Raw genomic sequence first — 23,804 nt, 5'->3', positions numbered from 1 at the left:
CAGATTAACCATTCATTAGCTATTATTCAAGCATTTCTAACAGGATTTTATATACGCAAATTGAGAATTAATTTACGATCTAGCAACTTCCTATGATCTCTTGAAAGTCATAAAGGGGAACGTAAAAACAACACGGATAGTACCGAAGAAGTAAAGATCATTTTCCACATAATGCTTATTACTATGATTCAAAATAATGTCATAAATCTACATGTTATACTTACTGCAGACGATTGTTTAACAGTCTCAGTAGTCTTCGTTGACTTTCCAAATATGATCTTCTCGGTTAAAATAGATTATATAAATTTTGAAATTCAACATTTTATTTCTTTAAACGTTCTTAGTAAAAACGAAAGAGTATGTAAGCGTATTCTTCAAGGAATATTCTTTCTTTTTATTCTTTCAATTTTATGTATTAATTTTTTTACGTTGCTTTCAGAAAGTAAAAGAATTCAGTCATATCTTTGTGATACTGTAAAAATATGAATGATATTCTGGCTTGCATTCTTGCACTGCATCTTTGAAAGCTTTTTATGAAAGTGAAAAAGTGGCGGTGTAAAAGAACATTTGACGTGCCATCAAAAAAGCTTAGTAAGGGTTGGCAAAAAAGCACTTTCTTCTAACTTGCAAAGGTCTTAAAAAATTCGGAAAGGAGAATTTCTGAAATATTTTCTAACCCATTTCCTTCTTTTACATTTTACGCAAACAGAAAGAAAAAGGAAAAGAAATAATAATAATAATAATAAAGAACAATTAATTTGAAGTGAACATCTGTTATGATTATTATAATGGTGTATATGTTTATAAAAATTATCAGTTGAATATATTGTGAAAGATGGCACTTGGTTATAGTTCTAAAATGAAATTAATGTGTAAATTGTTGAGAAATTTACACGTTTGTTAATTGCTCAGTTTGTTAAGCTGAGCAGTTACAGTTAGAATCTGGGAGGTAAATTCAGATTTTAAGTTACGACTTGTGGAAACACACTGAAAGCTAGCCGTATTGCGCGGAATTTAAAGTTCTTATATTTCTTGGAATGGCAACACTTACCTCTTGAATAATAAATACCATAGTAACCAGTCAATTAAATGTAAATCACATAAATACGTTTCATCAATCAAAGAAATTATGAATCATATGAACAAATTATATCAATTCGATACCTTATTGAAAATGAATTTAAGCTATACATTATTGAGAAGACGATTACTGCTTTTAAATTGATCTTTTATTTAAACAATATACTGTTTTAATATAAAAGATCAAGTGTTTATTGAACGTGGAATAGCAACAGCTCATAGAAATGACATGCCAGACTGCGAGTACTAAATACTGATAGCGTAACATAGCATAAAGCAACGACTAAATTAAGAACTAAGAAATAGAAATTCTAAGCTATAGACTCAATTGCTAACGCCAAAAGAATTTTTGTAAGTTTGTGTCTTTTGATTCTTCTTTTACATCTTATTTTAGTTTGCTTAATTTCCTTTTGCATTTAAAAAAATTTTTATTGCTTATTTTGTTTCCTTCTGAGTTACTTTTATTTACATTGTTATTGCAAGCAAGGTTTTAGTTACTTTTTTTTTATTTGAGGAGCTCTGCAATAAATAAAATAAACTCATAGCCGAAACCAGCAAGTAGTTTTTGCTGGTTTTCTAAGCAAAAACATTTTAATTTCATGTATAAATTTTAAAATAAACTATTTTTTTTCAAGCCAATAGGATTTCTTTTCACTATTAACATGCAAAATGTTTTCTTTTCCTCTAAATATTTTCCATGTTACTGCATGAAAAAATTGCGAAGTAACAACTATTTCCACTAAAACATATTTGTACTATTAATTTATTTCGAATCGTGTTCGTGTGCGAAGTTTGCAGTCTATTCATTCGCTATGAGTTCCTCGAAACTGCTAATATTATTTAGTGTATATACATACATGCTATTTTATGAAAGGATCATCTTTAATAATAACATTATTTAGAATAACTAACTAAACGGCAAAGCACATTTGGTTCTCACATTACCTAACTTCTGAATAAAGTTATCTCTTAATTAAATCAACTTAACCCGAAAATATTAATCCATTTCATATCAAATTAGTTTTTTACAATTACATATTTATGGAAAACTATAAATAACTGTTAAATTTAAAAATCTCCCAGTTCGCTCGTCTAATGAAGAACAGTGGTAGATAGCTAGAAAAATCTAATAAATCGAATTACTCTTTCCTGCCTTGCTGATTTATTTATTGTTACAGATTTGGTATTTAAATAGCTAATGTTAGTAGAATTAAAAATTAAATTGTTTTATTCGCAGCGCGTGACGAATATTAAGAGAAAGCTAAGCCGGAAAATTAAAAGTACAAGAGCGCGTGAATTTAACATTTAATAAATAAATATCTCTTTTTGATTTCAAAAAATTGCTAGAACAATCTAGTGAGGCCGATTTAAAAAGCTATAAAAGCCAGAGAAAGAACACCACAGCTCAGTTTTGTTTAGAAAACTGCTGTTGTTTACTGTAGCGAATTCGCGAGGAGATTGGATTAGCTTTCTTTCTCTACGTTTCTCTGTTTTGAAATAAGCTCTGTTGAACGTTACAGTAGTTTAAAAGATAACTACTGTGAGATATTGTACTATTATCTCTGAAGAAATTTTAAGCATTTTGTTTTATTTGTTCTGATAATAATAAATTTTTATTCACTTTTCATCGGACTTGTGTATTCAATTTATTACGAACCCCTACGCATGCAACATTATTTAACATTCCTTCTTAATATACATGTCCTCTGTATTTTTTTCTTAGAATGAGGAGACTAACATTTCCTAAAAATATAAACAAAACGTAGACGTAAAAGTAAAGAAAGCTGAAGAGACTGAGTAGTTAAGGACATTAAAAATACTTCACATGTTTAGATTTAAAAAAAAAAAAAAAAAAAAAAAAAAAAGAATTTCTATGCAAAATAGCCTTGCTTCTGGAGTAGATATAAATGAATAATGTTTAGTTTTGCGATTAAAATATAATTGTGATGCCTTAAAACTAATTAGACGACAAGCTACTCTTGTTTACCTTCTTGTGCTTTTGAAGAGTTTTTAGCTTCGTACTGAATCTAAAACTCCAGAAACGCAGATAAGAAGTAAAACTTAACTAAGAGGATAATTAAAAGCTATGTTTTGCAATACAATTAAAATTAAACTAAACTAAGCTACCTCTATTTTCGGAAGAACAAAAATGCAGACACCGAAGATAACGTATGCCTTACTGATCTTGTTCGAGCAATTGCGGCTTCGAACCCTGGGAGCTAACAAGTACTATTGAGTGAGTATAGTTTCGTAACAGGTTGAATGCACACAGCTTGATAAAATTTATTTTACCAAAAGTAACATTTCACAATTCTTAAATTTTCTACAAAAATAGTCGTACAACTCTTCACAGTACCACAAAGTACAATCAGTAGTTACAGTTCAAACTAAAGAACATTAAGCAAAACGCAATGCAAAGCGCATCTAAAGAGCGAAGCTAACCCAGAGGTATCTCACGCTTAAGTAACAACTTATAGCTGAGAGTAGATGCGCTCTCCAGTTTTATATAATTTTTATCCGGCCGCAGAGATATTTCTAATACTTTCTGCTTCTCGAAATAACTGGAAGGTATAGGGGGGCCGAATTTCGGTTACAGCTACATTGAGGAACAATTACAGTTATTCAATTACAATACTCATTTCAGTTATACAGGAATCGGAACAAATGACGAACAAGTTTGGCGATTTTTGGCGATTTCTCGCCAAACTTGGAGACAAAAATTAGTGGCCGAAACTGTTGCCAGCTTGATAATATCTCGCCAAATTAGCGAGATAGCCATCTACTCATTATTAAATAGACCTGCCTCTGTATTCTTATTCTTACAGAACATCGCCTCTCTCAGCTTTTCACGTTCCCTTATACAGAAATATGCAATTTCACATATAACTGTACTGAAATTATCTATCAATGTACAAAATTCGTAACAGAACTAAAACCACATCAGCACCAAGGAAAAAACTGCTTTCTGAAGTGGACACCGCTCTCTCTCTCTTTAAACACTTGTAGAGCCATTAGGTTATTTTGAAGCAAGAGACATGAAAAAATGAGTAATGCCGTCGCCGGGACTCAAACCTGGACCTCTCGAATACGCGCCGAGTGTGCTACCGTTACACTACGAATGCACGCAGACCATCGCCTGTCATGACCATAAGACCAATGTGTTTGGTTACGCGAGCCGGGCTGCGCCCACTACTGATACCTTATACTGTGAATTCACTCCCCATTTAAACTCAACTTAATTCGCATTCTGGTGAAGGCTGACTGAAGAAATAGATGTTACAGAAATACAGAAAAGATTTAACACTCAAATAACGAGATAGCTAAATAAACCTTGCAAGTAAACCTCAGTACTTTTTAACCGGTAAAGGAACCGGATTGTTTGGTTAATAATCTCTCTTGTACTTGATTCGAAGTGCATGCTTTACAATTTTCTAAGAAGTCTAGTAGATTTGCAAGAAGAGAAATAAGTCTAATTTATAATTAGTATTAATTAAATAACTAAGAAGCATTGTAAAAACTTTATGTGAATCTTTAATAAAACGTTTTGATTTCGTTTTTCTTTCCAATTATGTGACCGCTCTAGCGCTGTGCTACCGATGACGAATTTCAGCATCGCGTCATTTGTACTTCAGGATTTAAACTTGAAAGCAGTGTTTTCCCTAGAATTTCATTTAAATTAAGTGCGATTTTCTGTTTAGGTTTGTGTATGAGTAGGCCCGAAGCAATTCTATTAGTAGTTTTCTTCAACTGGTATTCGAATCAAGGACTCCTTTCCCAGAGTCATTTTTATTATTTCTATTTAAACTCTTGAAAATTCTTGAAATGCATTCAACAATGTGAGCAAATACACTTTTCATGTGCTTATGATATTTAATGACTTGTAGCGAGTTTAACACCTTCAGTAAGAGAATACACGCTAACTGAAAGATTCTAAGGAAGATTTCATTTCATTGATGATCACTTAAGAAGGTATTATTCTCTACCCTGGATTAAATCTACAGCATCTCAAGTACTTTCCTAAGGAGGTGCAATCATTTAAAATTCCATTTGATACTTTGTTTTCTAAATTTTATTTTCCGGTAAGTTTTGGTATTTGATTTTTCCTTTTATATTTTAGTTTACGTTTTTAAATTACCTTTTGCATTTAAAATGTTTTCATTGTTTTTTGTTTTGATTCTATTTGAATTAGTTTTTTTATAACGTCACTGGGAGCAAACGTTTTTGTAAATTTTGTGTTAAATGTATGAAATTTTTGGACAGTTTCGAAATTTCTCTTAAAGCCAGTGGACAAATAAATATTTGCTATCGCAGCAATAAATTTACTTCTACAGAAAACAAACTTTGGTCTGGAATCCGAAATGCTTATCAAAGACAAAACATTTTTTTGCTTTTAAAATACAAACTGTTAATTCAGATGATCAGAAGACTATATTTATTTTCATAGCCTTCCAAATTCTCTGTTCAAGACAGAATATTCGGATCGAATTTTGCAGAGAAAGATAAACCAGTTCTGGGTGAGATTCCGTCAGACCATCATGCTGTTATCTCCAAAGCTGATGAAAGGGGACGAATTGTTTCTATATGCAAAATTATACTAATTCTGTCGAAATCTCATGAATTTTAAACGGAGGCGTGCAGTTCTCTTTCCTTAAACACTTACTTCAGCTTCTAATCTCTCTAAAGTTTAAATCGATATTAAATCGTCTCATAGTCTTCCACATACTTTTTTTAAAATGATTAATGTTCCTTATTGTTAAATCTGACTAACTTTATATCTTTCAGACTTCATAAATTTAGCAGTCTACCAAATTCTATTACGTCTGCTCCATTTATACAGGGCGATCCACAAGTAACAAAGTAAAAAGATCAATAATTCGAAAAGCATGGACAGTAGCACGATGCGGTTTCCACAGAAATGCACAGTTAACAGTTAAAAGCAGAGTCTGAACACCCGTGCGGCTTACTTAAACTATTCGGGTCTAGTCCAGGCTCCGAAACTATCCGGGGCAACACCTTATGGGCCCCATAAGGGCATACATTAATCCTGTATCATAATACATGCTTACATAGTTCATACATACACATGCTTACATAGTTCATAATATATGCTTACATAGTTCATACTATATGCTTACATAGTTACACAGTTCATGACAGACATAGTACATAGTACATGCTTATATACAAGTAGTTCATAATACATGCTTGCAATACAAGTAGTTCATAATACATGCTTACATAGTTCATACATACACATGCTTACATAGTTCATAATACACTGAGCCTGTTACATAATACATGCTTACATAGTTCATAATAATTTTCATTGGCCATAATACATACATGTTTCATAGTATATACAATACTTAGGCTATATTTTTTAAGTAATGAAAATTTTACTGCTAGAATGAGCACATTTCTGTTTGAAGTCACAGATATAAGAGGTTGGCCTACGTTGGCCATGCTGGAAGAAACGGTTATGCGCCATATGACAGGACTTGAAGCTGAACCTTTTCGATACTGGGTAGTGTCATGTCACGTCTGACAGCCATTCTTATAAATGATAGCCGTGACACTGAACATTTGTAATCTTAGCTGAATTCAGATTGGGCTTTGCCATTGAACGAAATTCTTACATATTAGAAGTACCATCTGTCTGGAGTTACTATTCTGGCGATAAAACTTTCCATTATAAAAAACCCGTGTCTCTCTCTGCCTTTCTGAAAACCTCAGCTTGCTACTGTCTATAATTTTCGTAATGTTGAAGTTTTAATTTTTCTGCCAAGTTTGGATGATCCTATATATAATACCATATTTTCTCTATTACTTTCAACCAATATTTATATTACGAAAGTTCCAACGCTCATTTCAGTTTGTCTTCGAACTCTGACCGAGTGGTTAAAAATGAGAAACACTGACAACTCTTCCTGGGTTATGTTTCGGTCTACTAAGCGAGCTGCGAGGTGTGATTTTGGTTTCTTCTTTCAAGTGTAAGTACGAGGAAATTTTCGCAAAAGACAGCCCTTTGCTTCGAAAACTGTCTTCTCGTGCTTTGTCTTAATTAATAAATTCAAGTTATTTGAAATTTACCCTAAACTATAGAATATTATTCTCTAGATTTCACCTGTAGTCTCTTTTGATGTTAGATCATTATTTACTGACGCTTTAGTAAAAGAACCGATATATCTTGAAAGCAAATTTTAGGTATTCATATCTCTTCTAAAGAAATCCACAAAAATATCTCCATTTCTATTTGTTCCATATCAAGGGATATACTATGAGAAACATCCTAGTACACGTAAATACTCGTCATGTAAATAAAATAGTGAGCGGAACTATCTGTAAATAAAATAGTGAGCGGAAGTGATTACCTTGTAGAGACATTAGGTATTTTTTTCGAAGCAGGAAAGATGAAAAATTAGCAACGCCTTCGCCGGGAATCGAACCGCGAACCTCGGGAATACGGGCAAACCAGCGTGCAGACCACCACACCAAAAAGGCGGGAGAAATACCTTATATACTTCCACATTTAAAGGGCGACTGGTTTTTTAGGGGACCGAATCGCCAAATCCTGGAAAAATTAGCAACGCCTGCGCCGGGAATCGAGCCGCGGACCTCTGGAATACGCGCCCAGCGTGCAGATCACCAGACCACAAAGGCATGCCAAGAATGTGGGGGGAAATACGTTATAACCTTATGAGTTATAAACTACACTGACGCTGCTAATCAACTCAATTTTAATTTTAAAACTCTTTATTCCCTTGCGTTCTTTCACATTCTAACTGCACGCAGTAAATTTAACTTTAGCGATTAGAATTACAGAAAATTTGTTTCTTATTTCCCCCCTTCATCTCAAAATTTTATCAGCTTTCTAAAAAGATAGTTCTTTCCTGTTCTTTATTTTTCATGCTTTTAACATGTAATCTTTACTTCTTTTCTTTATTGAGGAATTTAATTATTCGAAAGCTGTTACTTTATGTGCAGACTTTGCCCCATTTTCCCTTTCTGTTAGTTTTAAAATTGTGTATCCTTTTACATTCGACTTCGAAATTCATTTCTCTCCTGTAACTAAAATTCGTTGTCTGCTCCTTAAAAGTTCTGTGCAAGATTTTAGTTCTTGGAAAATTTATAACATTCCCTGGAAAAGCGGTTAATTAAATAAATTTTCTAAAGTCTAAAAAAATTTAATTGAAAAACATTCCTCTTTTATCAAAAAAAAAAAAAAAAAAGTAATGAACCTTGCCTTCGCTATAGTTACAATTTGTCTCTTAACTTTAGTTCCGTAAGGATTATCCTAAAGAAGTTCTAATTTGATATTAGGAAGGTTAACACCAAATTAAGAATGATATTACATGTTAATATAAAAAGATTAAAAGAAAAAAGTATGAAGATATAATCTGAACAAAATGAGAATAAGAATTAAAACATTTATACCCAAAAACAAAACAATATAATGACTGTGTTTTGTCTAACTTTATGAGTTTCAGTTTTTAATTTGATACCTCTGAGAAACGTGCTGCTAAACTGCAGAAGACAAGCTCGGTTTCGAAATCTGTTGCAATATGATTCTTCTGAATTACTTGTTTAGAATTACGCAAATAACAAACTTGACCGCTTTTCTGAATTAAGCTAGTAGCAATTAGTTTCAACCTATATACGTATTCGAAAACAGGAACAAAAGAAAAAATATGTAATCACATGATTTAAAATTTAGATATGAAAGTTTTCTCCTCTCGCAGTATTTAAACAAATCTAACTAAATTTCCTTAATAAATCTTTTCTTAATTCTCTAATTCCTAATCTCAGAATGACTGACTTAAATTAAAGAGTGGTCTATTATGCAAATACGAAATTAAAATAAAAAATGTAGCATTATTGATATCATAGTGTTATTGATATGATTATTTTTATTATAATCTAGTTAGATCATAAAAAGCCACTTTTCAAAACGCAGGATTTCCTCTACCGTAAAGGTTATGATCGTGGTAAGCTTTCGATTTGGTATGCTAAGCAGGTATGCTACAATAATTCTCTGATATATAGAATATTTTAATATATAGAATAGAGAAGCATTGTCTCCTAGCGTGAACACACTGTTTGCTATTAAAATTGCTATCGAATGAAGGAAGGCGTAACAAGCTTGACATTTGCATGGAAGTTAGAATATGCTGGGATTTGCAGATGATTAGCATTTCACGACATGCGTGCTAGGATGGGTAGAACCCCCTTTTTTTTTCTTTCAGTCGCTATACCCGAAAAGGTTGCCTATTGCCTAACAATGCAAAATGAAAAGGAAAAAAAAAAGAGTGTTTCATATAAAAGTTTATCGTCCATTCGCGCATCATACTCAAAGTCTTGAAAAATAGCGAACTTTTGTTGTTTTTTCTATAATTACTAAACTCACTATTGTGGAAATTCAATCGTTCTTAATGTGACTTTTGGGAATAAGGAAGATGAAAAGCGTTTAAAACCTGTAATTCCAAATTATGTATTTTTTGGGCTTAAAAAGTTATAGTTATTATTTGTGAAAAAAGACGACAACATCTTGCCCACATTGCTGTTAATGCGCATACAGCCCCACCACACAGCTTGGATCAAATAACAAATAACTGTGTATCTTACACAGCATCAATCATCCGCATATGCAGTCAGACAACGTGTACGACACCAACATGTCCACATGACCATTGCTTTAGCTTCCATTGGAATTAAAGCAGAGTATCATAGCCTCGAATGGTGCTTTTAACGATGCAACACTCAAGGCGATGATACTCTGGACAAGTGGACACTTCATTAACATTTAATGGTATTTTTAGACGAGTTATGCTTTTTCTGACAGCATCATACTAATCGCATCCATAGGCGGAAGCAGCAAAAGTAAGAAATTTTGGAAGCTTGCATTCTTTATCGTCATAGCGGCCAGCACGTAGATCGATGATATGGGTGCCATTCGGTATACATCCCTTTCACCTCTAGTCCGTTTGACCAACATCTGTACGTTGCTAAGGTTTTAATGCCTATGGCTAGACCGTATCTTCCTGGCCTCCGCCTCCCAACCTTTCAACAAGACAATTCGAGACTACATGTTGCGCACGCTTATTTTCTTTCCTCAATACATAACGTTTTTGAATCCATCCTCGGCTACCGCGTACTCCAGAACTCTCAGCATTTGAAAACGTATGGTTAATTGGGGCATGGAAACATCCACATATTACTACTGATGAACTCTGGCACAGAAATGGAGCTGCATGGAGTATAATATCTACAACTGCCATCAAATATCTGTTTGAATCCATACACAGCCGTACAATAATTGCCTTATTGTCAGAGGCGGACGTCCGAAACTCTATTTTCGGGATTTTCTTATGACATTATCTGAAATATTAATCATTTAACCTTTTTATTATAATAAATTTGTACAACAAATATATTTTTACCACCGCTTTTCATCACGGTGCAGCAATTTTAATGGCCAGGAGTATGGCTTGCTAATAACTCCTAGTGTGATAGTGGACATTCTTTCTTCTTCAAATCGAGCATCTTTTAAGTCGTAGTGAGGGCTGTAAAAATAGAAATGAAATAAGTGGAAATATTCTATAAATTAAACCAAATGTCTATATGTAAAACTAGAAATTAATGCTAAGTTTCCTTTTTAAACCGAATTTTCTTTTACTCCATTTTTACTCCTATTCCTTTCAAATTAGGCTTATTGAAAGTTTGGGCATATAGTTTATTTTTTGTAGACACTATACAGACTGCTTTGTTAAGCTTAAAGAAACAGACTGCACAGCGCCGATATTAAGTTTGTAAAGTTTGGTTTGTTTCGTAAACATCAGGTTACTGTCCAAACGCTTGGCAGATGTTAAGCGAATTATCGCCAAGTCTAAAATAAATAAAAAATAATGCTACAGCATGCGTAAGTAGAGCACAGATTATCATATTAATATTGTATTCAGTGAAAAATTTTATTCATATACAGATTATCTCAGTAACATTTAAAACATCATTACAGTGAAAGTGCAATGTTATGATATTTTGACCATCGTGATTAAGAATTTTTTTCTTACTTGTACTGACTTGTACTTATTTACTGAGCTTTGAGACAGGTATAAAAGACTTTTTATTTAAAACTAAGGAATAACAGATGGCACACCTAGCTCAGCCAGCATTTTTAGCGAGATAACTTAAAGTAACAATCACGTGTAGTAGCCGAAGGCTAGAAAAATCAGTTTAACGAGAAGTTGGCTTACAAATCTAATTGGCGTGGAGATTCAGTGTCGGCAGTTATAATGCAAGACCGAAGACTAAAAGTTTTATCTGAGCTAGCAGCAACTTAGTAACGTGGCCTCAAGCGGCAGAACATGCTCTGTCCTACAATCTCAAGACCTCATCTTAAATACACGCTAAGTCATTTGCATTCTGATGTAGAAACGGAGAAAAAGTAACAGCAGAGGTCTAAATCATAACTGGTTAATTGAAATAATAAAAATCCTACAAGTTTAACAAAAACGAGTTCGTTTTGTTACTTGGGAGATTTTTGCCACTAAAAGTTAGTTTCTTGAGGGAAATATCAACTGCTCAAAATGCATTGTTTCGTAGTAAAGTTTCCTTCAGTATTTCTACTGTTAAATATGTAAAATTATTTTATATTGCTATATTCAATCTTTGGTGAATTTATTGTTCTCCTGATCTTTCTCTTTACAAAAATAAAGAATTTTGAGCAGAATTCTAATTCTGCTTTCAAAATTTTTTATGTTGCAGAAGCAGTACTGATTTGAAAAGTTCTATGAACGTTTACTTCTACTCTTTAAACGTAAGGAATAAAGGATGAATTCTGATTCACCATCTTGGGGCAGGGTTAGGTAACGTTTTAGAACTCCCCTTTTTAGTTTTATAATGTCATATACAGGTCTCATCCTCTCCCAAAAATGTATCGCCTTTTGCTGTCATATAGCAAAACATACATACAGAACTCCGATTGTTAGAACTCAAGTATACACAGCCATTTCGGATAACAGTTTTTTCAGTTAACATGTGAGAAATAATTTTAACGGTTAATAGGAGAAATAAATACATGTTAAGATTATTATATTAAAATACGTAATATGATAAATTTTTATATCTTAAAATTATTAATTAAAGAATTAAACAATTATTAATTAATAAAAGCAAACAACTTAAAATTAACATCGTGACTGGTGTTTATTTGTTGACGAGTAATATATTTAAGTACTAAATTTCTTGGACTGAGATTTCAGAATTGATTAGTTTATAAATGCAATATAACCATCAATAATTTTAATTGGAAAAATAATTTTCCGTTATAAAATAAAATTTTACTTCCAAACAATAATAATGATAATAATAATGTTAAAACTGATTTAAAAAATGAAAAGTATTAGTTACAAGACTCACTGCTTTTATGTTAACTTTTCGGTTAAATGTATTTTAATGTATTATATAACGAATATTTGCTGCCTTACAAGTAGGTTTTCATCTGTAAGGTACATTTCGGAAAGAAATTCATTTGTATTCCACCCTTTCTCGAAATAGAATTCTCGGAATATGATGAATATGAAGAGCTTTAAAAGAAAGTGCATTTCTCCAAAATCCTCAATAGTCATTTTTAAAATACTCCATTTTATATCAGCTTTTAAACTTTGAGGCTTCATTTTCTCAAAGAAATGGCTTTAGTCTGATTAACACAAAGAAGTGACCCCAAATGAAGCAGTGTAAAGACACACCCAGGTGTTATCGGGTTTAACTGATACTGTGTAACATCCGCAGCTTACATTCATGAAATCTACTTTTCTTTATTGTTTTCCTTTGGGTGGAGTGTGATCTAAACGGTAGGAAATGAATAGATAAGTGTAACTCGAAATCTGAGCATATTTATTTTCATTTTCCCTTCAGTTAACTTTAGTTAAAAGAGAAAAATGTACATTTAGCATATTTATGCATATAAATTAAGATTACATTATTATATTTACTACGATCGAAATATCTTGATGACATGACAATAAACCTAAGTTCCCCAAAACCCAACTTTCACACGATCATAAGCAACTTAAAAGTTTATTCCAAGTTAGTTTCATCTACAAAATAGAAGCTAAGTATGGAAAAATAATGTTGCAGCATGCGTAAGTAGAGCACATATTATCATAGTAATATTGCATTCAGTGAAAAATTTAATTCATATACAGATTATCTCAGTAGCATTTGAAACATCGTTACAGTGAAAGTGCAATGTTATGATATTTTGACCATGGCGATTAAGAATTTGTTTTTATACTTGTACTTTACTGGATATCAAAGCCGGGCCAAGGCTGAGGCAAGTGCGTTGCCACAGCTGAACAAATAAAAGCGGTGCCAAATTCACTACGAAAATTTAGAAATTCATTTTAGAAAATAAATTATGATTTTAAGTTAAATTCCGGAATACCCCAATGAATATGAAAAAGCTCTCTATAAAAACAACCAAACTCAAAAGAATAATTAACGACATTCATTTATCCCCAGATAAGATTTCAGAGTAGTGCATGTATTATTTTCTAACTTTAAAATGCATTATTGGAAGTTAATGTACACTTATTGTAGGGAGCTGCATACTAAACTTGCATAGAAAATATAATACGACCGGCATTAGTAATTCTTTACTCTCTTTGTCTCCCATTAATATACACTGCTGCTGATCGACAAAACAAGCTTTCTAGAGTCGACTAACTACTAAGCATAGAACGGTGACGCAATTGCTGACAATTTTCTACAGCATGACTCTCAAAGGCCCATTAAATAGCATTGGGAGACTCAGTGAGAGTGTTTAAAAATGAAATGTAATTTATTATTAATCTCTGATCTAATTTTTGTGTCAAGCTTGCCAATGAAAGAGATTTGTCTTCTTCTATCCATGTTTAATTTGCGCGGGAATTGTACATATGGTTTCATTTACTGTTATTTCTTAAAACTGCTAGACGGCTTATATTGCTAGACGGATTAAACGAATCGGTACATTAGTTTGTCTCATTCTTTGTAGACTGGAACTTAAATATATAAAGTAAAAATATAACTTCCCCCCTCTCTCTGTGTGTGCGTAATATATAGTGAAACAATAAAATGTTTTTTCTTTCCCTTCAAAAAATTAAAAAGGAGATTAAAATTTTGAATATTTTGTGAAGATTTAAGGAAAACTGTTCTGGTTAATTTTAATGAAATTGACTTAAGACATAAAAGAACATAATTTAAAAAAATCTAGTTTTGTTCCTTGATTCTAAGGTTATCGATATAAAAAGAAGAAACTGCTACTACATTTTACAAAAGAAACTTTTAAAATACAGTTTAGGAAACACTGAGGAAAGAATACAAATCAGTACTATGAACTGTTGATTTAAGATTTAAAAAATTAAACTTGTTATTAAGATTTAATAATTAAACGACAAACTTGTTCATTGCTGGCGAATAGAAATTGCTGGCAAACTCTTATCATATTCGCGAAATGCAATACATTCGAGCCCACTAAGTTTACTAAAAACGCGGGGTAAAAGATGTCATTGGTCTTAGGTTAAAGACGCTAAGTTTTGTTTAAACAAGAGATGTGAAAAATGTGTAGTTCCCTCGCCTGGGCTCGAACCTGGACCTCTCGAAATACGCGGCGAATGTGCTACCGTTACACCACGAAGGCATGCTGGAAGGTATGAAATACCTTTTATACTCCGCTTTTAAAGGGTTAGAGTATTAGAGGACCCAGTCGCGAAATGCTGGTGGTGACTAATTATTGTTCACCACTGTTTAGTTCGGGCGCCATTGTAGACTCATTAGTTTTTTTTTTTTTTTTTTTTTTTTTTTTAAGGAGGAGACATGAAAAATATTCAATGCCTTCTCCGGGACTCGAAACGGATATGCACCGAGTGTGCTATCGTTACACCACGAAGCCATGCCGAAAGGAGGGAGAAAATACTTTATATACTCAGCTTCGAAGCAACAGACTACGTCAACATGATTTGGTGGAATAGTTGCAATATCTCTGCTCTTTCGATATTAAGGAGTATTACGGATGAGGACGTCAAAAATCTTCTTCTGAGCGGAAAGCTCGTATTTACCGCCTAGAATATTTTTGTGACATCTTAAAGATAGTATATATATAGTTGCACTTTGAAATATATCTGAGAAATTAACGCAACAAATTAAAGAAACATGCGGAAAGGAGGAAAAAAATAGTTTATAAAGTAATGCTAAATTATGAAGCATCATTAAATTTAAAAATATTTCTTATGTTACGGTGTTAACTTGTTAATTTTAAAATTATGCATACATTTTAAAAAAATTTTACAAACAGTAATAAATACATATTGTACTGTAAAAGTATACTTATACATACTTATTTTGAAATTATACAAACTGTAGATATAGCATTGTTTTTAATAATAAGAACACACATATTCGTATAAATCCCTAACAGATACATTTTCTCTTCACTTTAGAGAATGTATACAGAAATTCCTTACAGAATATGTCTCATCTGTTTGAGTACTCAGGCATTTAATAAAGTTTATTTTGTTTGAGAGAATTCGAAGCTACTTGATTTGAAGTTAAATCTTCTCTAACTGAGTCTTTACATTTTTCTTCAAATGTTGCATTATACTATGCTTTTCACAGAATTAATCCTCCAATGGTCTAGCAGAAGCTAGTTTTCACACCTTTTAACAACACCGAGGCAAATAATCTTCAATTTATCTGTTGCGACAAACTGCCAGTTCTAAGCATAGTGGTAGTCTTGGCACAAGAGCTATTTAATTTAGCTTTCAAATTTTAAGGGCACATCGTATGAAATAGGAACTGGGTGATTTAGATTCCTTACACACAGTACAGAAATATTTTGAAGTCAGACAGACCAGTAGATTAATTTTCCTATTTTCAAGTTCCGTTGCTTTTACGTTGCATTTCACTACCCGGGCATTTATCATCCAATCGGCCTGGAAAATTTTGATTTCACAAAGGTGTTGACGTTTTAATAGGGCATAAGTACTTAACTTAGTTTTCAAATTAAAGCAGCTCTTTCCTTAACGGACTGAGAAATTAAAAGGTAATATACATGCTTGTTAAAATTGGCATCTTTATTCTATTTTTACAGAATACCTTCAATAGGTGTAATTTAAAACGTACCTATTCTTATGCTTGTATTTATGTACCTCCGAAAAGGATAATATTTTGCGAGACGTCTAACAGTGCACCACTTAATTTATTTTCCTATTATTGTAGAATTATTTAAGTTGCTTTACCCCCCCACACATATAATGTATGTTATGTTTGCATATATATATATATATACACATCATGTATATGCATGTTTGCCTGGATATGAGTAAATATTCCCATACACACATACAGACCTTCATACATGTACCTGGTATTCAGTAGAAAAAGGTCAGACACAAAACAGTAAAATATTTGGTTTTCGTGAATTTTTTCTTTCACCAAAATGCTTAAATATATTATCATCTCGAGCCGACTGAAAGAACTGAGTATAGAAAAGGGTACCTCACGCTCAGTTTTTTTCTTTTCAAAAATACGTTAAAAAGTTATTCATATTCTGATGTCTATAGCCTCATGGTATATACATGCGAAATAAGTCTTTAGCTCACGTATGGTCTGTTTTCAGATTCACACATATGGCATTATGTAAGTACAACATTACTTCGAATTTTCTAATCATGTTTATTCAATGCTCTTGAATGCGGAAATATGGAACATCGTCAAATATTCTGAAGAAATCACGGAAAAAAGTAAATGGCACACCTTGAAGTGCCATAAAGATTTTTACAAATTTCCTTCCCCCCTTTTTTGTGTAAAGATCTCTTCCAATTTTACATATACTCTTCGTATACTCTAGCAATACACATAAGTAAATTGGATTAGTTAAATTAATTCCTGTGATGCAAATTATTTATTTATTAAGTTTTTACAATTGAAACGCTATATTTCAGTTTAGGTTTTTGACTTATACAATTCCAATAGTCTCAAATGACCAGGGATTAACTTATAAAATTAGAAGTGCCATAGCCCTATAGAAGGCTATCAGGAAAAAAAGAGGAAAATAAATAATTAAATAAAATGACTAGTAAAATCATTAATAATCAAACAATTAAATAATTACTTATTAAAATCAAATAATGAATGATTAGAATAATTAAACATTTCATATTAAAATTTAATAAAATGTAAAGAGATAAATAAAAAATAAAAGTTATTAAATAAATGGTAAATAAATAGTAAAATACAGTACTGGATGACTTATTTGAGATTTCGACTGGAGTTACAATTTCACACAAAAAATAAGAAATAGCTCAACCGGTCTGCGGTTAAATTTAAGCTCTGAATATAATGTACTACTTCAAAGGATGATAGATATCTTTTTCCAGCACATCAATTAAAAATTAAAATGGTCAAAGCGTCAGTAATGAAAATAAAGAGAATGCGATAAACAGTAAGAGAGCATAGAGAAAATTTTAATGGATGACCTGCAGTTATGAAAACAAAAAGAGAAGAATCCAACATTTTAACATTTTCTGACCACGATCTCCTCTCAGTATAATTCTAGCTGTCAAGCAGAATTATATTGAGAGGGGAGCAAATTTTCATCGACAGGATGGACTGAGAGGGAAGCAAATACATGACAAGGGAGCAAATTTTCATCGAATCCGAGAGTTAGCTGAAAAAAAAGTAACAAGTGACAATTCTGACCCCCCCCCCCCGTCTTTGATTACATCGCTTCAGGAAGTGTGCAGGTGCTCTTTTCAGCGGGAAAACAATAGCGTTAGAACGAACTATTTAACCCGCTGTCATAAATTCATTGTACTTTCTGGAGGATATGTCTCTGACAGGTGGGGGGAGGCTTTTCTTTCCTTAAACGTCTCGACCTTCATCCAAGGTTTTGTTTCCCAAGAAAAGAGAAACATGCATTCAGAAGTTAGAATCAATTTTTAATATAATTTTATTATTAAAAATAAAATTTCCGAGATCGTATTTCTGCTGAAATTGCTGTACAATTACATTAAAGAAGTGCAGGAGCCTTCTTATTTAGGGCTCTGGTGCGCTCCGGCTAGAATTGTGATTTATCCCCAAAAGTAAGAATGACCGGAGCTGGGCTCCGGCGCAATTTAAGCTCTGAAAATGACACATTTTGAACTTCGACAGAAAAGGACATCCTCTGATTTTAAGAATGAAGTAAACATCTTATACCAAATTTCTATTTATTATCAAAGATTTGTGAAGAAGCGTGTTTTGTATTTGCACAAAAATAAAAAAAGAGAAGGGAAAGCACATTTGCCGTAATATCGGGCCAGAATTATGGCAAACTCTTATCTGAATTTACGGCGAATAAATCCGTAAAATCCACAAAGGTAAATTCGTAAATCCCTAAATCCACAAATTCCAATGACTGAGAGATAAGACCACTAAACTCTGACAGTTCAATATAGGTTCAAGTCCTACCGAACGGACTGATTATATAGGACATTTCGTAGTTTTTCTTTATGTGTAATGTGAATAAAAGCTGGTTTCCCCTCCTTGGAAGCAGATAGTCCTTATGAACTTAGGTTACATCTTCATGAACAGATAGTCCTAAACTGTCCAGTGTAATCGTGGGCAAACTAATGGAAAAATGAAGTGCATTTGCCATAAATTCAGACAAAATGTTACTAATTAAGACACAATAACACGCCGAATAAATACTAATTCAGAAGTCAAACAACAAAAACTTCAGTACAAACTTCAGTACTACGGTTTACCGTAAACCTTCATCGGTTTGCCTTCCACCACACTTTAAATAATGTCATCCGACTAAACAAAAGTTAGCTTCATTTTATTTCTATGTTTTCCGTGCTCTTCAAGTTTGCTCCTCCAAACTAGCCCTTGAGGAAGAACTAAATTATTTAAAAGCAATAGCTATTGACAGGGGCTTTTCACCCAACATCATTAATTTAGCTTTGGATTATTATTATGAATGATCTCTTACAGAAACTTTCTGATCTCTTCAGTTGTGAAGTCATTGCCTTTGCAGATGATTTGTTAATTTGTATTCAAGGAAAAGAAATGCAAAAAGCTTTTCGTCTCAAGATGTTTTAGATTTCATTTATCATTGGTCAATAGATTTTAAGTTAAACTTTAACCATGCAAAATCCAAGACTATGTTTATTGATAGAAAAAATACTACTTATGAAGGATATCAATTGCTTTTAAATGACAATCCCCTTGAGAGGGTGAATGAAATTAAATATCTAGGTGCTTTGTTGAACAGCAAATTTAACTGGAAAAAGCATATTTCCTACATTTCTAATAAATGTGAGAGACTTCAGCGTGGGCTGAATCGAATTGCATGTAATAGGTTTGGTGTTAAATCGAATGTTAGCGCAATTATTTATAAACAAGGCATTGTACCCTTTATTTCATATGGATGTAGAGCTTGGGGATTGTCTCTAAAAAAGAAAATTAACTCTAAACGAGTTCAAAGACGAATTTTGCTGCGAGTTATGAGCGGTTACCAAACTATTAGTTACAATGCTGTTTCCTCTCTTGCCGGATTTCCACCACTGGATTTGTTTATTCTGACCTTTATCGATTACAAGAATAGTCCTGCAAATTACTCCAATTCTCACTTTGATCGTTTATTGCCCTTGTCTGTTCTACCACATCCTTCTGTAAAACAGCCAGTACAGATTCTGGATAGTATGGACACTGATGTAAATTCATTCTCATTTGTGTTGAATACGGATGGTAGTAGGATTGATGATAAAGTTGGTTTTGCTTATGTTATTTTTGAAGATGATATTGAAATTGAGTGTCAGCAATTTCGCAGTAGAAATGAATGTACTGTATATATTTCTGAGCTTCTGTGTATTAATTTTGCAATCAAGTGGATAATTAGCCAGAATGGACGTGGTTCCAGCTACTTAATCTGTACGGATTCACTCTCTTCCCTGTAATCTCTCAAAAATACCTCTTTATGTAATGATATTATTGTCAATATACAGCAGTCTCTCGGAGATCTGGAGAAGAGGGGTATTTCAGTGTTTTTTACATTTGTCCGTAGTCATTCGGGTAATTATGGAAACGAGAGAGCTGATTGGCTTGCTAAGAATGCAACTAAGAATGATATTAACGTTGATGTAAATATTCCAAAATCTTATTTAAAAAAACATTCAAAGCTAAAATGATTGAGCGGTGGAACTGTGATTATATCTCTTCTGATAAGGGATCTGTTACAAAAACATTCTTTCCAACTATTTTTGAAAGACTGAAAAGTAAGGACTTGTTGCTCAATTTTAAAGTTACGCAATTTTTGTCTGGACATGGTAAGTTTAATGTTTATCTTGAACGATTTAAGCTGATGTCTTCCAATTTGTGTAATTGCAATCTTAGCGTTCAGCAAAGTGTTTTCCACCTGCTTTTTGATTGCCCACTGCTTGATAAAGCAAGAAATCTTTTGAAATGTAGATTGAAATTCATTGAAATTCATTGGCCGCCGAAATGTTATGATTTTGTATCTTCGACTTCGGCCTACCGAGCTTTCAATGATTTTGTTGACTTTTATTTTAAACACTGTTAATGATTTCTTTATACATTTTTATACTTTTGTATTTATTTTTTTCCTTGTTATTATTTCATTGTATTGTTGAAAACTGATGATATTACTTACTATTTTGCCCCTTTTTTACTTACGATTTGTAAGTCACGTGTGATACTTTGTGGTGCACGAGGATTTCTTTCTCTTAAAAAAAAAAAAAAAAAAAAAAAAAAAAAAAACATCATTAATCAAGCAGTTAAAAAATTCTCATCTCAACACACCAAAAGACACACTCTTGTTTTAGAAGATTATAAGAATTCTGTGCTCGTTCCTTTCTTTCCATCAATTAGATATAAAATTGCACACATTTTACAGAAATTTAACTTTTGAGTCTTTTATTTTGCTGTCAATAAAATTCTGATTTCAATACTTAAGGACCCCATTCCAGATATGAATTCCTGGGGTATTTACAAAATTCCTTGCCAGTGTGGTTTAATTTACATTGGCCAAACTAAGAGAGCCTTAAAATTTCGCGTCAAGGAACATGAGGCATATGTTAGAAAAAAGGAAACACAGAAGTCTTCTGTTGCTCAACATTGTTGGTCCGAAAATCACACTTTCAATTTTTCTGCTGCCAAAATTATTCAAAAAACATCTTCCATTGGAGAACTGGATTTTCTAGAGGCATTTCACATTCATAAAAATCTTTCTGTTCTAGTTAACGATCCTAATTCCAATCCAAATTTGCCTTCGGTCTTTAAAGAAATTATGTTTTAGTTCTGGTTTCGCAAACAGATGGCGCCACTTGCTTATTCTTGTCGAGGCTTTCTTATCTTATCTAATCATTATTTCCTATCTTGTTCATTTGCGGTTTTGCAGCTGAGGATGGTGGTTCAGTAAAACCATCGAAACTAGTCCTATGAAAATTTTGTAAATATAACCCTGATTTTTGTTGTTTGACTTCTGAATTAGTAAAATGTTAGTTGTAACGTTTGAAGAAAAACAGGGAGAGAGAGAATTTTATTGCAGGAAATTGTTTTGACTTTGGATTACTGGCGTTATTTTTTATTATTTTTATTTATTTATTTATTTGCTTAAGTAATTTTTCCCTTTTCTTTAAAATGATGTGATAACTCGGAGTTAAGGTATCATACGTAAAATTCTATAGATACTGGAAAAGTCAAACAACAAGAATCGGCATAATGTCTGTAAATTTTTGCTGGACTAGTTTCGATAGTTTAAATACAGAACCATTCAGCTAAGTGAAACAGAAAGATTAATAACTTTAAATATTTTTCTGTAATCCCCTTAGGTCAATCAGTTGCACACAAAAATTATCAATGAAATTCATTTTAGGACAAAATACCCCTGTATCTCCACTAAAAATTATAAAATAGTGCGACAAGCATGGTATTTCATAGGTAAACAAATTAAGGTAGCAGTAAAGCTTCTAATACCCGTACCATACCTGAAGTTTAAATATTTCGATATGAAAATAATAGTTCAGGTTTCTTTTACAATTATTCCTACAGATTTCAGAATCACCTCATTATTTCTCCCTTCTGACTTTCATATTGCATATAATTATGATACATTGAGAACATTTGTGTTCTAGAGTGGAATGTATTATAAGGTATTTCTCCCGCCTTCTTAGCACGCCTTTGTTGCGTAATGGTAAGCAACCTCGGCGCGTATTCGAGAGGTCCGAGGTTCGAGTCCCGGCGAGGGCAATGCTCATATCTTCAGTTTTCTGACATTGAAAAATTCTAATGTCTCTACAGTGGCGCCCGAACTAAGAAAACAGGTGGTGGATGACGATTCTCCACCACCAGGATTTGGCAATTGGGTCCCCTAATCCTTATTCGCCCTTTAAAAGAGGGAGTACATAAGGTATTTCTCCCGCCTTATTAGCATGCCTTCGTGGTGTAGTGGTCAGCTCCTTCGGCGCGTATTCGAGAGGTCAGTGGTTCGAGTCTCAGCGAGGGCATTGCTCGTTTTTCAAGTCTCCGGCATAAAAATAATTACCTAATGTCTCTACAGTATAATAATTACTTACTGTAATGCAGCCATTACGGAGAGAGACTAAACTGCAGGTGTTCATTATATGCCTTTAGCTTCCATGCATCTATAATTTTATGGGAACCTATCGTGTTGTGTTGTGACTTATCTCACTTGTCTAATAGTAACATCAGAACAAACCCAAAAAATTTATCTTGGCAAGGACAGCAAGATTACGCCTGACGTTGGCAACAGCCTTGAGCACCATACAGATGCAAGTACGACTTCACTCAGTTCCGTCCCCAGTTTTGATGGAGAGCACACCGGGGGGGGGACAGGTCCGAGGGTCTCCCACCATTCTTCCCTTACCATCAACCTCTCGAGAGGACTTTCGGCTCCACATATATTTAGAATGCCTCCATGCCGCATGGACACTTATATTTCAGGTGTATTTAATTGCGGCAAAGCACACAAGGGCTATCTGCCTAAGGGGAAGGATGCCTTCGTGGAAGACTTTCTAAGGGAAACTGGCTCGTATACACGTTACACATGGGAAAAACCACGAAAACGCCCATGCAGCCAGACCGTTCGCGGGATTCGAACTTCGAACCGAACTACCAGTGTTCAGCGACTTTACCGCTCGGCCGCTGGTGGGCCACTTATATTTCTATTCCATAACATTTAAAAACATGTATACCTTCTCCGGGGTTTGAACCCGACCTCTTTCAGTACTGCAGTAGGCTACCCTAACCACCGTCTGGGCTCCACTGGAACCTAGTTTATCATTAATTTAGACGAAGATTGCCGAAAATGCCTCTTTTAAATGCCAAAGAAAAAGTTTCTACAGAACTCAAGGGTCAAAACTTGATTCATGTTTCGCAAAAAAATGATAAAAATAAAAAAATTAAATTAAATTAAATTTAAATTTAAAAAATAAATGGACTGTAAAATTAGAGATTACAAATTTGCATACTAATTTAATTTATTTTTCTTAATAAACACAATAAAATAAAAAAATTATATAATCTGTCGATATAAATGTACTCGAATGTAAGAAAAAAACTGTTTCCACGTTAATTCATGTCTAATCATTCGTGCAGGTTTTCCTTATTGCTAAAGATTTTATCTTTTTGCGAGTTTTTTTTTAATTTATTGGTCATGGAATTCT

General features: G+C 33.1%; 1 protein-coding gene across 5 annotated transcripts in view; it reads right to left on the bottom strand.

Annotated features, from left to right (window-relative positions):
• Positions 1–23,804, bottom strand: part of LOC118185705 (uncharacterized) — a 60,606-nt gene that overhangs the window by 7,590 nt on the left and 29,212 nt on the right. The window contains exons 1-2 of one of the 5 annotated variants that reach the window (XM_035355594.2): positions 12,496–12,821; positions 10,518–10,640 (exon numbers count right to left, since the gene is read on the bottom strand). The exons of 1 other annotated variant lie outside the window; for it this stretch is intronic. In XM_035355594.2, coding sequence (XP_035211485.2) covers positions 10,518–10,597 — 80 coding nt within the window. In that variant the 5' untranslated portion in view covers positions 10,598–10,640; positions 12,496–12,821. Of the gene's footprint in view, positions 1–10,517; positions 10,641–12,495; positions 12,822–23,804 lie in introns of those variants that run through there. 3 more of the 5 variants (XM_035355593.2, XM_035355595.2, XM_035355597.2) reach the window with 3 other exon arrangements.

This window comes from Stegodyphus dumicola, chromosome X2 (assembly GCF_044657685.1).
Source record: "Stegodyphus dumicola isolate Sdum_Otavi_A_Nest chromosome X2, ASM4465768v1".
Taxonomy (NCBI): domain Eukaryota; kingdom Metazoa; phylum Arthropoda; class Arachnida; order Araneae; family Eresidae; genus Stegodyphus; species Stegodyphus dumicola.
The sequence above is the reverse complement of the archived record's forward strand: the minus strand, read 5'-3'. Positions and strand labels throughout refer to the sequence as shown.